This window comes from Propithecus coquereli, unplaced genomic scaffold, assembly GCF_000956105.1.
Source record: "Propithecus coquereli isolate 6110/MARCELLA unplaced genomic scaffold, Pcoq_1.0 Scaffold131, whole genome shotgun sequence".
NCBI lineage: Eukaryota > Metazoa > Chordata > Mammalia > Primates > Indriidae > Propithecus > Propithecus coquereli.
Window position 1 is genome coordinate 765,050 of NW_012137303.1, and position 16,720 is coordinate 781,769.

Consider the following 16,720-nt stretch of genomic DNA (forward strand, 5'->3'; position numbering starts at 1 on the left):
AATAAATAAATAAAAAATCAATGAAGTAAAATGACAAGATACCACTACACACCCATTATTAACAGAATGGCTAAAATTCAAAACAGTGACAACACCAAATGCTGGTGAGGATGTGGAAGCAACAGGAACTCTCATTCATTGCTGGTGAAAAATGCAAAATGGGGTGAGGGGGAGACAGAAAAAAAAAAAAGGCCAGGCGCGGTGGCTCACGCCTGTAATCCTATAATTCTAGCACTCTGGGAGGCTGAGGCGGGTGGATCACTTGAGCTCAGGAGTTTGAGACCTCCCTGAACAAGAGAAAGACCCTGTACCTACTAAAAATAGAAAAAGTTAGCGGAGTGTGGTGGTACGCACCTGTTGACCCAGCTACTCAGGGGGCTGAGGCAGGAGGATCCCTTGAGCTCAGGAGTTTGAGGTTGCTGTGAGCCAGGCTGATGCCACGGCACTCTAGCCCGGGCAACAGAGCGAGACTCTGTCTCAAAAAAAAAAAAAAAAAATCAGCAATATTCCAAATAAAAACTACAACCATCCCTCGTAAGTTCACGCAATCCTATGAGGTTAATTCTTGTTCCATTAGATCTTAAGTTATCAGTTGTAAGGGTAAATGAAAACGATATTCTCTATTTATATAAGGCAAAGTGCTCACCCCTCCTCCCCCCTTCATAGAGTGTATCCTTGGAGATATAGTGAGTCTGAGTCCTTACTCTAATCTTCAGAATAGAAATAAGTATTTTTATTAAAGAATTAAACTCAGTCTATAGTTTTATCAATGTAGGCTGATTTCTAAGGTTGTGGACAAAATAAACTTTAGATATATATAAATGTACCTCTAGAATTAGCTCAGGGGTCTCTCACATATGTGTGAGAGATTGCCATAAGGTGCAGCTCTTTGCTTCTCCAGGTGTTAAGAGAAGTTATTGTTTTTTTCTTAAGTTTTTCTACATAAGTGAGTGAGATTTTGTTCTAACTTTGTCATCACTGTTGGGCTTCTTTATATATATGTAAATCTGATAATGCTTACTCAATACAATGTGTTCTCTCTTTCTTCTATTGATATGAAAGGGTCTTTTTGTTGGCAGGACTGTTTTATTTCCTCAGAACAGTCTCATGAATCCATTTGTTTATTGACTAGAGTTCTGGAAATGCTGGCTTAGTAAACAGTTTAAAGTTGTTTAGGGATGCCATCAGAAGCCTCTACCCAAAAATACCTGGCATAGTCTTTTTCCATGAGGCTTTAGTCCTTTGTTGAAGACGAAGCACTCTGGCCTGTAGCTGATTGCAAGGGCTTTCAGGGAAGTATCAAAGTAAAACAAAAGACAAAAAATTTAAAATGCTTGTAGTTAATTTATTATTTATAATTTTTAAAAGCAAAAGATCTGATGAGAGTTTGTAGCAAGAATAATGACACTAATAAGGGGTTTTGTTTTTTCTGTGGCATGTAAAACAAGATAATAAAGCCAATCCAAAATAAATTTTAGACAAAATATAATAGTTATGAACATGGTGGTTAATCATATTTTCAAAGAAGATAGTAAACATTGAATTTAATTTATAAAAGTGGCTGAACATAATCTTTATAGAAAAAGAATTCTTGAGATATAACATATAACAATTCTGCAACATAATATACCACAAACAGATAAACTATATGGTAAGAATATGTCAAGAATATATCAATAATATCAAGTAGAGTGATTCAGTAAGTGTACAGTAGGTCTCATACATTTGTATATTAACAAAACTCCATATGTAAGTAACATAAATCCCCAATGTAAACCACTGGCCTATAAGATTCTAGATTCAAATTAAAAAAGCAAAGTTGTGACTAAGTTAACATTTAAAAAAAAAGATTGAAATTATAACTTATTACACTCTACTGCTGTTGCCTAATATCAGGAAAAGTAACACTAGGACTCTGATAAATAGAAACATGTCATGGACAGTGAGAGCAGTGATAAATCTCTAGGAAATTCCCATTCGGTATATAATTTCTGGAATATTTATATTACAGTAATAACATTTTAACCATGCAAATTTAACCTAAAGAAAATAGGCATTTCTCTCCCTCCTTCTCATCTACTTTCTCCCCTCCTCCTCCCCTTACTTCTCCTTTTCCTCTTTCTTCTCTTCCTTCTTTTGGAATCTCTTCTAATTTGATAACTCTTCTATGCAACTCATTGGTAGTAACATATCAAATAGGCCTAATTCTTCATAGCACTTCTCTTTATATAAAGTGAAAACACAAATCTTTATGATTTTCTGGAGGCCTTCTGGGAAATATCAGAGACACTTTTACGTACAAAAGATATCCTGAGAGTTTTATTTTACATTTAGGATTTGATTTGTGGAATGCAAATACTAAAATTTATCAGGACTTGGAACACTTAGGATTGAAATTGGATCATGGATGCTTGAGAAAATACTTGGCTACTTCAAAGTGACAATAAAACATTAAAAAATAACATAGAAGTTAACATGATTGTAAAGAACTTTAGCTTATTCCTAAGTGAGAAACATTTGTTTTCTTAAATAATCAAGGACATCATAAAGTCAGCATAAACCATAACAGATTATTCTGCTAAAACACAGAATATTTGATATCTAAGCAGATTACATAGGCAAAAAATAAACAAATACCTTTTATATTGTGGGTGAGGGCAATAAACAGTGAGCCAAGAAAACAAGTTTATCAAAATTGAGTAGATTTTCCTATATTTTAACATATTACATAGCTTTTCAAACTCAGATATTATAAACAAAGGTAAATATAATTCATTTCCAAATTTTTACCTTCATTAAGTTCTTTCACATTTTGGAACAATCTGACACTTTACTATTGATCTCAAGAGTCCACAAGGTCAGAACTAATTTCTACCCTCCCCCCTTTTTTTTCTATTTTTTTCTTTTTGGAGATAGGGTCTTGCTGTGTTGCCCAGGCTGGAGTGCAGTAGCATGATCACAGCTCACTGCAGCTTCTAACTCCTGGGCTCAAGGTCAGAACTGATTTCATACTGTTACTAAGATGTATATCCCAATTACCCTGATTTGATCATTACACATTGTATACATGTATCAAAATATCACAAGTACCCTCAAATATGCATAAATATATATCAAATAAAAAAATTTTAAAAATTATTAACATATAATATGTTCATCATTGTTATGTTCAAATAAATTAGTAAGTATTTAAAAAATTTGTGTTGGAATTGTTTGCTAACAGAACAAGCATTCCAAGTTTGTATTTTTACATACTTAAATCATGAGGATATAGTTTAATCAATTGCTTATGTTTTTCAACAGCAGCATTCTAATTCAGAGTCCTTTAAATACCAGTCTTTTGATAACTGAATCGTTGGGTCCATAGGAGAATTAAAGCAAAGAGCAGGAGGCTCTTGAGATGAAATGGTCTATCTGAAGAATATTCTGCCTGTTCCAGAGTGTAAAAAATTTTTTTGTCATTAAAAAATATTTCGAGATTTGACTTATAAATCTGTCTCTTTAAAAACCAAACAACTGCTAGTAAACTGCCAGACCTTTCATTTTTAAATGTTGTTCCTTTTGCTTTGTTTCCTCTGTTTATTTTAGTTTGTCCATTTTGCTTTCTTGAATTTGTTTTAATCATTATCTAAGAATATTTCATGTCACTCCTCCATAAAAAATCTTCACTGAATCCCTGTTATTTTGCAAAACTTGAAATAATGTTGACACCATGTATTCTGTCTCATCGTCTGTCATTCCTGTTAATTTGAAATCTCTCCCTTCTTTCCTAAATATAACAGGAGAGGAGGGAGGATTCTACTTCTTCATCCTTCAACCAGGCTGTGAGGTAGTCTGAGAATATGTTAATAATGGAGGAAGCCTCCCTTCAATGCAGGCTGAGTTTGGAGTAACAGGTTAGTTAGATAATCAGAGTTTGGCTCTTGATTTATGTTTTCTACTTTATGTTTCACACAGGGATCATTTGGTGCCACTTAACTGACATGTACCCAAGAACATATATGTCCCTCTCTGACTGAATTTTTGGTAAATACAGGGCAGAAATTACACTTTAATATTATATGTAAATGTAGGGATATTTTCAGCCTTCACTGGATTTAGTTTGCAAGAAGGAGAGAGTACTGCAGCATTAAAGTTTGCTCACATTCCTTTGGAAATAGATGGTGGAGAACTGCTATGAATAAAATGAGGAAGCAGAAATCAGGTTTACTGTGAAGTATAAGCAGGATTTCAGGCATAGTGCAGGATTACTTTTAATGAAGTGAAAAGACAATGACTCTGGTGGAACTCTGATCATAACCTTTGAAATCTCTTTAGGTAAAACTGAGAAGCCTAATGTGTAGGCCAGTACTACACAGAGTATACTTTAAGGACTACATTGTCACTTAATATTCAAGAAAGTGATAATCTATTTGTGATTTATTTCCTCAAAATATCATTGAGCTCCACTTTTCTCCCCTTCACACTTAATAGGTTCTAGTGATATATACATATGACAATTCTTAGGGTTATAAAAACTGAAATGGTGAGAATCTAAATTTCACCACTGTTCTCTTAACTTGTTCTCAAAAATAAAAATGAATTGAATCCAAACCATATGCCATGGCTTATTAATTCTTTATCTGACATTGTTAATGAAAATCTATCATTTAGCTGAAGATATTAGCGATCACAGGTTAAAAGATTGGAGACTTGTAAGACAGAATTTGAAATGTTATTGTGTACTACACACCACAAGATAAGTTTTTGTACAACCCATATATCCCAATTTAGCAGTCATCAGCAAACCCATTGCTTTCTACCAATTACACAAACCGTATACATTTTCCCCTTCATCCTAACCCTCATAGTGATGCAATTATTTGGCAAGAGACTCTTTGTAATTGAAATAATGACCAATATAGACTTCACCCCTATAAATTGCTCAGTGCATCTTCAACATATTTATTGGTAACACACTATTGAAAATGCAAAATTGAACAAGGAAGGCCCCGCTGGGATTCGAACCCAGGATCTCCTGTTTACTAGACAGGCGCTTTGACCAGCTAAGCCACAGGGCCCCTCTAGGATATAGTCTCAGATATATCGTATTTATAATGTTTTGTGAAATGTAGTAATTTGCCAGAAGCTCACTTGTTTTTGTGACAAAGAAAACACATCTGTGTTTCTGAATTTGTAATAAAACAGGAACTACAACATTGAAAAAATACTTTCTTTAGTGCAAGGTTTTAAAACTGATTTCAAATTAAAAATGAATTATTTCTATTTCATGGTGACTACCTCCCCCTAGAGGAAATATTGGATATTACAACATATTTTTAATTTATTTCTCCGTTAATTCATTTTGTCTGCAAATGTTGAGTCACTACTGTGTTTCAGGTACTTTTCTAGCTATTGGAGATAGAACAGTGAACAAAACAGCAGAAATATCTTCCATTACAGAATTTCTATTCTATAGGGAGGTAAAAAAGCAAGTTTTAAAAATTTGCTAAAACAAAAAACCAATCATGCTTTCTTCCATTTTGTCCATCTTGGCACAAGAAAGCAAGCCCAGATGAGGACACACTGACCCAGAGGAGACTCACGGTCCCCTGGCTTCCCACTATTCCAAACCAGGCACAGTGAGACCCTTTCTTTCAAAGATATCATTAATAGCTTTGGCCTCAACAGGACATCTGCTGTTAGAAGCAACCAGTTAGGTATTCACAGAGAGCTCAGCAGGATGTATATTTTTGCTTCTGTCACAGTCTTGTTCTGCTCATTGGCCTGCTGGGTTAAAACAGACTTGATTCCTGTCCTCCTAGACTGCAAAACTGAGTGGGGGATACAGAGACAAGACAAAAGTAGAGGACAATGTGATAACCCTCACAGGGTGCTGGGAACCTCTAACTTGGGCATGGGGGAGTCACATGACCTCTTACCTCAGGCTCCAGGTCAGTTTGACCCATGTAGAAGGGGTTGTAGCATGTTTAGCTAAATACAGCTTCGCATGGGGAAAAGCAGAAGAGACCAACATCCTGAAATGTTTAAAGAACTGCTTTGTGCTTTATGGGGAGGGATGAGGGTGTATGTGTTCACTGAGCACCCACTAAATGAAAGGCCCTGGAGAGATGAGAAATCATTTAGATTGAGGTTGAGTTTTTATTTCTTAACTAAGTGTGGGGTTGCTTCTGATTTAGCTCAATGTGGGCCATGAATTTCTACTTACTAAGCCAGGATTTATAAATTTTTCAGCTTTCTTGGCCGAGGTTCTTTGTGAAGTTTAGTTATTATCTGACTTCTGTTTCTCCCTGGCAGCAAAATGTTTCAAAAGTTTTGCTAAGGCCTAAGGCCCTGGAGGAAAAGCCCTTTGCTTCTCCTTGTGGAAAGCTTCCCAAGCTATGAGCAGACACTTTAACATAAAGCAGGGGTTAGGGTGGTGTGGCTTCAGACAGGTTGCTGTACACTTGAGAGAAATTAACACTCTCCACCTCCTGCCTAGAACACTCCATCTGGGTTTCTGCTGCTATTAGAAGTAAAGTTCTTTACCTGATTTCCGATTCCATGATTCCATGACTGTTGGGGCCATTCTTCCTAGGATCTACCTCTTTCTCCACAACCTCTATGCCTTCCCTCCATTTTATGGCCTATTATAGCAAACATTTTGGCCATCATCAGCCATATAAAAAGCCTAGCTCAAATCTTCAAATAAACCTCAATCTTAAGGACAGACAAAACCCTTCCTGCCATGGTTGGAATTAGCTTATCACCATCAAAAAAGCAGAGGATTGCAGTCAATTTAAAAAGATGTTGAGGCTGGTACCAGTGTTTGCAGTATCACCACTGCATGAAAGCCTTCTGTCACCTAAGTAGCAATGCTATTTATTTATTTAACAATAACAACAGCTTAATTTTAGTTTGTACCTCACTGAGTTAGTGTCATCATGCATTTAGAACAATTGTAGAAGGTGGTAATGCTCATTAACTTCCATTGAGAAATGAGGATGACAAGACAAAGAAATGTTAAAAATCCAGTTCAAGACCATGAGTGCCATAGACAGAGTTAGGAAATTTTCTTTCTGCAAATGCGGTTAGCAGTTGTGTAAGATGTTCCCACTTCTTCATAAAAGAACACCTGGAAAATCCAAACTTTTTATCTCATAATGCCCCTGTTTAGTTTGTACAAGATTTCTAGTGATACTTACTCAAAGCTATAAAACAGTATTGTGAATCAGAGAACCTGACATATTTAATACAAACACGTACTTTGTACCAAGTACTATATGGTGCTTACCAAGTAAGCTCTCTACTTTTTGAGCAAACCACATAGGATGAGTCTTATTTATCCCTATTACTCTCCTGGCACTATAAGTTGATTCTGATCCAGATCTAGGATCCTAGCTTTCTCCCTGAGAGGTAGCCTCAGAGCCAAATTACATGGATTTCTTCTACTCAGGCCAGTAACAAAGGGAGAAAATGTATTCTAGAGAATTGCAAGATCAAGGTGTTTGTCTTTGCCCTAATTCTGAATTTTATCATTCATTTGTGGCAGAAGAATAGACAAGAGCTGGTCCTTTGGGGTCAATACATACTTGGTCCCTGTCCTCACTCATGTAAAACTGGGTAGAGATAAGATACCCAAAAGAGAAAATTGAGGTAGACTATGGTACAAGTGAACATGGATAATTGCTGTGAATGCTGTTAGATTGCTAGCAAGAAGCCTTGAACCCGGGCTGCTGGAAGGAAGACATCTTAAAGTAAAAGACATTTCAGCTCAGTTATAATATCTTTGAAGCTTTGTTAGTATGAATTTCAGGTGGATAGTTGGAGAAGAAATGGGGTCTATTTTAGCCCCATAGAAGGAAATAAAAAGAAGATACTCTTATGCTGAAACTTTTAACAAACTTCTAATAAGCTGCTAAAAATATGCATAAGGAGACAGAAAGTATTTTTTGAGCACTAACAATCCAGGAGAGCCAGGAGAGATGAAGTTCCATTTGTGTGTTCTCAGAGTGCTGTGCTACTCATAAGAACTGAGCTCATGGAATCTCCTCTGGGGATCTACTTGTCTCCAGTCACCTGGCATGGGTTCCCTAGGTAGCATGAAGTACTTTTTCTTCCCTGCCAAATCCTCATCTCAGATCAACTCTTCTCCACTTCTACCTCACCCCGTCTACTTGTCCTGTCCTAACTCACTCTGGAAACTGGGTGTTCTAGAGACAGGGGCTATTCTTTTGGTCCATGGTTTTTTTTCCCCCTCAAATTCTTACAGTGTTCTCCAGATTATCAAAGTTTACAGTTTCTCAGCATTGGCCCAGACAGGATATTTAGAAATTTGGATTTAAACTGAGGCCACAACACAGAGTACTAACTGCTATACAATTACTGCATGGCACCAAAGGCCACCAGCTGCAGGCTTCTTCCTTCAGCCATTTCTCACGAATATCTATTTTTTTTTTTTTATCATCTACCTTGCACTTTGCCTTTGTTAGGGCGGCCTTGAATCTCCTAATTTTCTAATAACAGCTAAAAATCAATCTTGAGCTCTCCTACTCTCTTTGCTGATTCTCTCCCAAAGTAGCAGGCAACCTACTCGGAAAGACGATGACGTCTGCTTCCCAATCTTTCTAATTTTTAATTTTTTCCCTTTCTCATACCTTGCCCTTCCTTTTCTTACACGTATATAATAAAATGGGTGGAATGTTAGGCTTAAAGAATTCACCCTCCCCAAACTTCCATCCAAACCTCCTATAAAACCCACCCCTCTCCCCTTCCTAGGGGTTTATTAGCATTTGCCAGACCCTTAGGGAGATAAAGAAATGAAATGCAAAAGGGGAACTTACTTTCCTTATCCCTCCTGACAAGGATGATGTTTACAGATGCTTATCACTCCCGTTGTTCCCTAGGGAGATAAGGAGATAAAAGGAATGGAGTATAAGAGGGGAATTTACTTTCCTTATCCCTCCCAGTTGTTTGAAAAGAATTTATTTACTCCCCCCAGAAAAACCGTTTATAAAACCCAAGGCTCTCCCCTTTTCTCTCACGGATGCCTTTTCCGAACTCCACTCATCTGCACCCACATGCTCAAAATAAACAGCATTTTGTTACACATGAGGCTTCGTGTCTCTCCTCTCTCTCTCTCTCTCTCTCTCTCTCTCTGCTCCATACCTAACAGTCTTCTGTCCTTATTTAGAATTACCTACTCAGTTTATGCCTTTAACCATGCCCCACCCCCGATATGTTGCTTATGGCAAACCAAAGAAAATGAAAATTAAGTTTCACTATCTGGAATTTTCCAAATTTGGTGGCTCCTCTCTAGGGTTGGTAATACTGTACTTGCAAACTTCCTACTCTCACTTCCACCTCCAACCCATGCACGTCTCTTGCTCAGTTTTAAAAGTGTGGTTCTCAGACCTTTGGCAACAAAAGGGAGAGGACACTGCTTTGAAGGGGACCTGCTTGGGTGGCATTTTTAGCCAACCTGGTCAGAATCTCTGGGTGCTTAACATGGCATCTAGCATCTCAACAGGTGCCAAGAGTGAGTCTCTGGTCCCAGGAAACTACGTGGCCTCACCCTGACTGACATATCTGTGAGAAGCCAGTAAGGCGTGCCCCAGACTCGGCTTGGAACCTGTGGCCACAAGGCCACATGTGGCCCCTCAACTGAACCCAAACTTCACAGAACAAATCCCTTTATTAAAAGGACTTGTTCTGTAAAATGTAGATTCAGTCCAAAGGTGCACTTGAGGATCCAGAAGGCAACGTGTGGCCTCAAGGCTGCAGGTTCCCCACCCCTGCAGCTGTCAGAAAATGCTGTGTCTTGGGGCGCTCAGACCTCATAGGGAAACTTCTTTCTTCCTGTCCACCTGGGTTCCCAGAAGGGGGACATAACAACGTGCTTCTTGTGTGGCTCCAAAGCTCTGTAGGACTTCTCTTCCTCCCTGGCTTGATGTTCTACAAACATGCCTTCTACAGTCAAGGTCCTGGATGTGCTTTCCCCTTGATACAGAATGATTTCCTTTCTTCTCTGTACCTGGTTAAATTTGATTCATGCTTCAGCTGCCGTTAATCAGGGAAGCGTTTCCTGACCTCCCTCCCCTCTCCACGCAACATATTCCTCCCAGTCTGGGTCAAATTTCTTTATTCTCTCTATTCCTTGATTCTTTTTTACTTTTCCTTCAGAGCCCCTATATTGGTTTATGATGATGTACAAGTTACTAGAGTTATTTCATTAATGTCAGTCTCTCTCCTCCTTCTACCATATACTCCAAGAGGAGGTATCTATTTTGTTCAATAGTCTATCATGAGGGCTCCCCATTTAGTAGGTTCTTTATCAATATTGTTTGATTGCAGAATGAATGAATGGGCAGAGATTATAATCCAATGCTCTATGAAACCAACTTCTCCCAACGGCATCTGGCCTGGCAGCATAGGCATGGCTTTACTATGAGTGGAGGGTGATGCTCACGTTCTGATGTTTGGTGGGAAAGAATTGATAGTAGTTTAAAGAAAGGAGCTCAAAATTATCCCAGCAACTGTCCCCAATAAAGCTTCTCAGCAGAGCCAAAACAATGTGTTTAATTTTCTGAGCTTTTCTTTATCTCCTTTCCTCTAGATTATACAAAACCATCCAAATTATTGGCAGGTTTGGTGAATGAAGAGTTATCTGCTTCCCAACATTAATTCTTTTTATCAGGGAAGAGACCTGCGGGCTTTCTCAATCTCAAGGACATGAGCTCAAAGACAGGAAATGCAACCAGTAAGCAGGCTGCCCCCTTTCTGTCTCAGGTCTCTTTAAATTGGATCTCTCCTTCCTTTCCTTTCCTGAGGAACTTCCCCCATTCCATTTAGAAAGCTGCTGTGGATGGAAGTGCTTTTCAGCATTTTCTGCTGGGATGTTTTTGGCATTAGGGATGATCTGAATGTGATTCTCTATAAGGAGAGAGAAAAGCTGTGTCTTTGGTGTCGCAGGCAGGGTGGTTCTTGCCATCCCAGCATTTTGGGAGGCCAAGGTGGGAGGATTGCTTGAGGCCAGGAGTTCAAGATCAGCCTAGGCAGTACAGCGAGACCCCCCCCCCCCAATCTCCACCGACTCTACAAAAAAAAAAAAAAAAAAAAAACAATTAGCAGGGCATGGTGGTGCATGCCAGTAATCCTAGCTATGCGGGAGGATTACTTGAGCCCAGGACTTTGAAGGTTACAGTGAGCTATGATCCAGCCACTGCATTCCAGCCTAGGTGACAAATCAAGACTTTGTCTCTAAAAAAAATAAAGCCTCTTTTCTTGTGCGTACTTTTGAAGGCCATTCTGGGGATTTTATCTGACACATAAACTACAGTGATTCCCAGAAAGATAAGAGACCTACTAGCTCTACATTTACCAATGTCATGCACTCTTCTGTTACCAGGCTAAATCAGAAGAACAAGGACAAGTGGTTTGGGGAGGAGGAAAGATAAGTTTTATTACCTTGCCAGCAAAGGAGGAAAAATGGTAGACCTTCTCATCTCAAAATCTAAATTTCCTAAACATTCGCGCAAATACAGAGCTTTTAAAGGCTGGGTTCTCAGCTTCTGGCAATTATTGTTCAACTACTGCTGATGATTCTGATCATCTCATCTCTGCTGAAGACAATCTCCTGACCTCTGCCCAGGACCTCCCTTTACCAGGTCAGGGTGGGTCATCTTCTGTTGCACAAATAAGCAAAAGACTTAACCTGTCCCTCCCAACCCCTGGCCTGAGGCAGGGATATAGGCTTTAGTTCTCAAAAAGGAGTGAAGAATGTTTTAAAGAGAAAGAAAATATTTTTGCCATTTTTTTCCAGGCCATTCCCTCTGTTACATATTCCCCACTCTCAATATTTCCCTTCCATATCTATGGGAGGAGGGGTGACTACTCTGTTACACTTCCACTTCTGAATTTCTAAATTTTCTATAAGAAATAAATTAAAAACTCTCTCTTCTACTCAGGGGCATAATTCCAGCAATATTTTTCTCTTTCTCCTGTATAATAAAAAATACTATTTGATCTCTATAGGGTCTTTCTTATCAGCATTCAAAGCTGATTTTATTTCTTCCATCTGAATGAAATGTTCTCTTGCTTTCATTTTTTTCCTTCAGCTACTGATAGTTCTGCCCTTCATTTTATGGCTATATTTCCCAAAACTGTTATCAAACTCCTATTTCTTTCATCTCATTCCTTTATTTAATCTCCTTCAACCTGCCTTCTCCAACACTCCACTTAAACTGATCTTTTAAATTTCACTAGTTGAAATGGCTATATCTAATACTTGTTAAGTCCTCATCTTACATGACTTCTCAGCAGCATTTGACACAGTTGATCTCTCCCTCCTCTTGAAAACTGTTATGGTCTAAATGTGTTCCCCCAAATCCATATGTTGATACTTAATTGCCATTGTGATAGTATTAAAAAGTATTATTAATAAAACACTTGCCAAAATATAGAGCCATATCCCCCATATCTAGAATGCATATATATGTGAATCAAAGAGTAGAGGTAGGAATAACTCTTCTCATTATTACTCAGTAATCCATTTGGAGAATTTTGTATCTTATCCCTTTGACCTTAAGCTCCGAGAGATTGAGGGTCCTCGTGTCCATTGCATAAATGTTTCCACTAGGAAGCATTGTCACCTTTTAAATCAATTGGAATTTGAGAACTGCTTCTGGTCATTTTAGTCCTTTCATGCCATTGAACCAATAGGCAGAGAAAAGTGTCCTTCTCGCTGGAATGATTGGTCCCAGTATCCAGGAGGTAATTGAGTGTCTGCTGTCCAGTAGAAGTAAAGATACTACTAACCCAGGGAAGCCTCTAAATGTTCTTTGCCCACAAGCCCTGGTCAATTAAAAGTTGTAGCAAAACCATCAAGAAAAGACCACAAGGACAGATTCCACAGGAATAAAGGCATACTTTATATCGCCATGTAAAGAATCCTGACAGAGATCAGGGTAACAAGGAATGAATTTTAGAAGAAGGAAGCTGTGATTACTCTTTTTCTTTTTGAGACAGGGTCTCACTCTGTCACCCAGGTTGGAATGCGAATGCAACTGCAGTTGTGTGATCATAGCTAACTGCAACCTTGAACTCCTGGGCTCAAACTATCCTCCCACCCCGGCCTCTCCGGCCTCTCCAAGTGCTGGGATTATAGGCGTGAGCCACCATGCCCAGTTTGTGATTACTAACTTAAACCCTCATGATAATCTACAGAAGCAGAATTCATAGCAGTTTTGTTCCTATAATGTTAACTAATTATACCTTACTTTGTATCTGAGTACCTTCTAAGACGGTGATGACTAACATTTTAGGTTTTTTGTTTTTTTTTTTGAGACAGAGTCTCACTGTGCTGTCCGGGCTGGAGCGCTGGGCATCATCCTAGCTCACAGCAACCTCAAACTCCTGGGCTCAAGCAATCCTTCTGCCTCTGCCTCCCGAGTAGCTGGGACTACAGGCATGTGCCACCATGCCCGGCTAATTTTTTTTCTATATATTTTTAGTTGTCCGATTAATTTCTTTCTATTTTTAGTAGAGACGGAGGTCTCACTCTTGCTCAGGGTGGTTTCGAACTCCTGAGCACAAACAATCCGCCCGCCTCAGCCTCCCAGAGAGGTAGGATTACAGGTGTGAGCCACTGTGCCTGGCCAACATTTTAGGTTTAACGTAGGATTATGAACAAACTGACATAACCCTATGAGCTGGTTGTGATTTCACACGTGCTGTGCTGGAATATAGATTTTTGACTTGAGCAAAGGGTAAGAGTAATGTCAAAGGACAAAAGGAATGGATGGTGTCAGATATTTACTTTTGTGGGTCTAGATTTTCTCTCCCCTTGCTCCATCCCATGTCCTCAGGAAGCTGATCTATATATGAATTTAGTCCTTGCCTTTTGGCTTCAGGTTGGATTTGGCCGATGGCCAATTTTCCTACAAATTGAGAATCAGACTGGATAAAGTAATAACACCATACTTTCTTTTCTAAATTAGAATCCACCTCAGAGAGTTGTGAGAATTGAACACATTCATGTTACATAGTAGTCCACAAGTGGTGGTACAAAATATCTCTTCTACGTTTCCTCTAAAGGTTCACTCTGTTCCTTTGGGCCTCACATATTCATTTTGAAGCTTCCACATTATGGGGCAAAGCTGGATTATTTCCCAGTATGGAAAAAGTGAAGAGATTTGCTGGATCTAGCAGGAAAACTCTGGCATATACCTTATAATTGTTTTATATTACCTTCCATTTGCAATGACTGAGGAAAAAACTCTTACTCGAGTATATCAAATTAATAAAGATTTTGTAGATAGTCCAAGTTTTCTCATTTCTCTAAAAGAAAATGCATCCCCCTTGAATTCCATGATGAAAATAAAATAACACCAGCTATGTATTCTAAAGTCAGTCTCACAGACATTATCATAGACATTATTCAACGTTGGTATTTACAATTACCTTACAGTAAGTCATAGACACGGAAATGCATTACCCAGGTCCTCCTTCAAGGAGGGACTTGCTGTCAAACTGCAGAGAGCAGAGTTAGCAGACAGGCACCAGCGGTCAGCTCCTGCAGTGTTTGCCTCAGTTGCAGAGCTCCACCGGATGTAAGGCCACACCCTTCCCCAGGGCAGTCCTCTTCCAGTAGTGCAATGTGGGGATAAGAAGGGCGGTCCAGAGTCCTGTTGGCCCAAAGTGGGGCAACTCTGCCTGTCAGTATTGGCTCCAGAGCTTCTCCACCGAGTTGGTTGAGCATTTATCTGGTTTGTACTACCAGCTGGACATTGTCCTCTGCCCAATCCTAGTTCTTTTGCCTCCTTTTACAGATGTTGATCCCTAATAAACACCTTGCACCCCAAGATGCAATCAGCTTCTGAGCATCTGCATACCAAGAACCCAACATGTGTCACCATACCATAATTTCTCTTTCTGGGTCTCTTGCATTTTATCATTTTTCTATACAATGTTTCTTCAGGCAAAGATGGGGGTAGCAAATCTGTATTGAATTATAAACTGTCCTGTTAAATCTTCTAAGTTTGTGAACCATATAGTTATAATATTTTTATGGTGTCTTTTTTTAAAAAGTGGCTTAGATTCCACAGCTTTTTCTACCTAGCTACTTTGTGTTATCAAGCTTATCTCAGATCAGGATTGCTATCGCTTTTGATTACTTGTCCACATCAATTTATATATCCTACAAAGCCCTATATTATGGGTTTTCTCCTCCCCTCTCCCCCCACATAATATTACTTGCTTTTACTTAGCCTCATAGGTCTTCTGGTTATTCTCACAAAATGCCAAACATTTTGTCTTAAGGCTTTTGCACTTTCAGTTGCCTCTTTTCATGAGAGCTGTCTCATTTTCTAAATTCAATTTAAGTGGCTCTCTGATCAAGTAACACTTTCAAAGAGGTTATTTTTGCTAATCCCTATCTAAAATAGTCCCCATTACGCATTACAGTTTACCTCCTTAGGATTTTTTCTCATAGGATATATATTACTTGACATATTACACGATTACATGCTTGTCTTTCCAATCTAGAAGTAATTTACATGGTGGTAAATTTTCTAGGTGACATTCACTGTTGTATCCTAAGCTACTGGAAGAATGCAGTAAGTGAATACATGTGTTTCAAATAAATAGGGCCAAGAATTTAATGAGACCCAGTAAGTTCTGCATAATTCTAACCAACAAATCAAAGTCTCGTAACTGCTGTTAGAACCAAATCTTAAAGAACGGAAAAATTGTTACTAAGAGTATTTTAAGAATTCCATCACCTGGTGAAAAATCACTGAGCTGGTTAAGAGTCAAAGTTATTTTTCAGCATTCTATTCCAGTATAGTACTCAAAAGCGCTAAACTTGCTTTTGAAGGATCACCAGTATATTGCACTCATGGCTACTAATATTGTTAGGGCAAGAATTAAGAAAACAGGTTTCACGGATTTCGTGTTTAACTTCACCTGTTAGTCCTGCTAAGTAAGCCTCCCGAACATACTAACCCCGTCAGCCTCTATTGCCTTCCAGTAGGCGAATTTACATACACTTGTGAGTTGCTTCACTTTCCTTAGCCTTGAGGAGCATTTTACAATATGACAGTCAAAATCGCCTACAACAGATGGTGTGTCCAGCTTTTTCTAAGATAGTTTAAGTGGCTCTGAAAAGAGCCTTTGTTTTATCAGCGTTCCTAACCTCGCTCCTTACTTGGCTTTGTGGTGACTCTCAGTCTTCTTGGGCAGCAGCACGGCCTGGATGTTAGGCAGGACACCACCTTGCGCGATAGTGACTTTGCCCAGCAGCTTGTTAAGCTCCTCATCATTGCGGATGGCCAGCTGTAAGTGGCGAGGAATAATGCGGGTCTTCTTGTTGTCGCGAGCCGCGTTGCCCGCAAGCTCCAGGATCTCGGCGGTCAGATACTCCAGCACCGCCGCCAGGTACACCGGGGCGCCAGCTCCGACCCGCTCGGCATAGTTGCCTTTGCGGAGCAGGCGGTGCACTCGGCCCACAGGGAACTGGAGACCCGCTCGAGAAGAACGGGTCTTAGCCTTGGCGCGAGCTTTGCCGCCCTGTTTGCCACGTCCGGACATAGTGACTTCGATAAACTCCTGGTGGCAAGTAAAGTGAAAGTGTAAGGGCGGCACTTTTTATAACCAATATTGGGCGCGAAAAAGAAGACGTGTCATAGGTTAAGAGTGCAGCTTAATTTCAACCAATGGAGATGCGACTTCGAGATTTGCAGCT

The 16,720-nt window shown here is 39.3% G+C and overlaps 1 protein-coding gene and 1 non-coding gene across 2 annotated transcripts; both read right to left on the bottom strand.

The window, feature by feature from the left end:
* Positions 1-4,986: 4,986 nt before the first annotated feature.
* Positions 4,987-5,060, bottom strand: TRNAT-AGU. Its single transcript has one exon. It is a non-coding gene; the product is annotated as a tRNA-Thr (tRNA).
* A 3,780-nt stretch (positions 5,061-8,840) lies between these two features.
* Positions 8,841-16,566, bottom strand: LOC105805677 (histone H2A type 1-H-like). Its single transcript, XM_012638607.1, has 2 exons — positions 16,184-16,566; positions 8,841-8,881 (listed from the first exon to the last, which is right to left on the bottom strand). The coding sequence occupies exons 1-2, from the start codon at positions 16,564-16,566 to the stop codon at positions 8,866-8,868; spliced, it is 399 nt and encodes a 132-aa protein (XP_012494061.1). The 3' UTR covers positions 8,841-8,865.
* Positions 16,567-16,720: the final 154 nt, after the last annotated feature.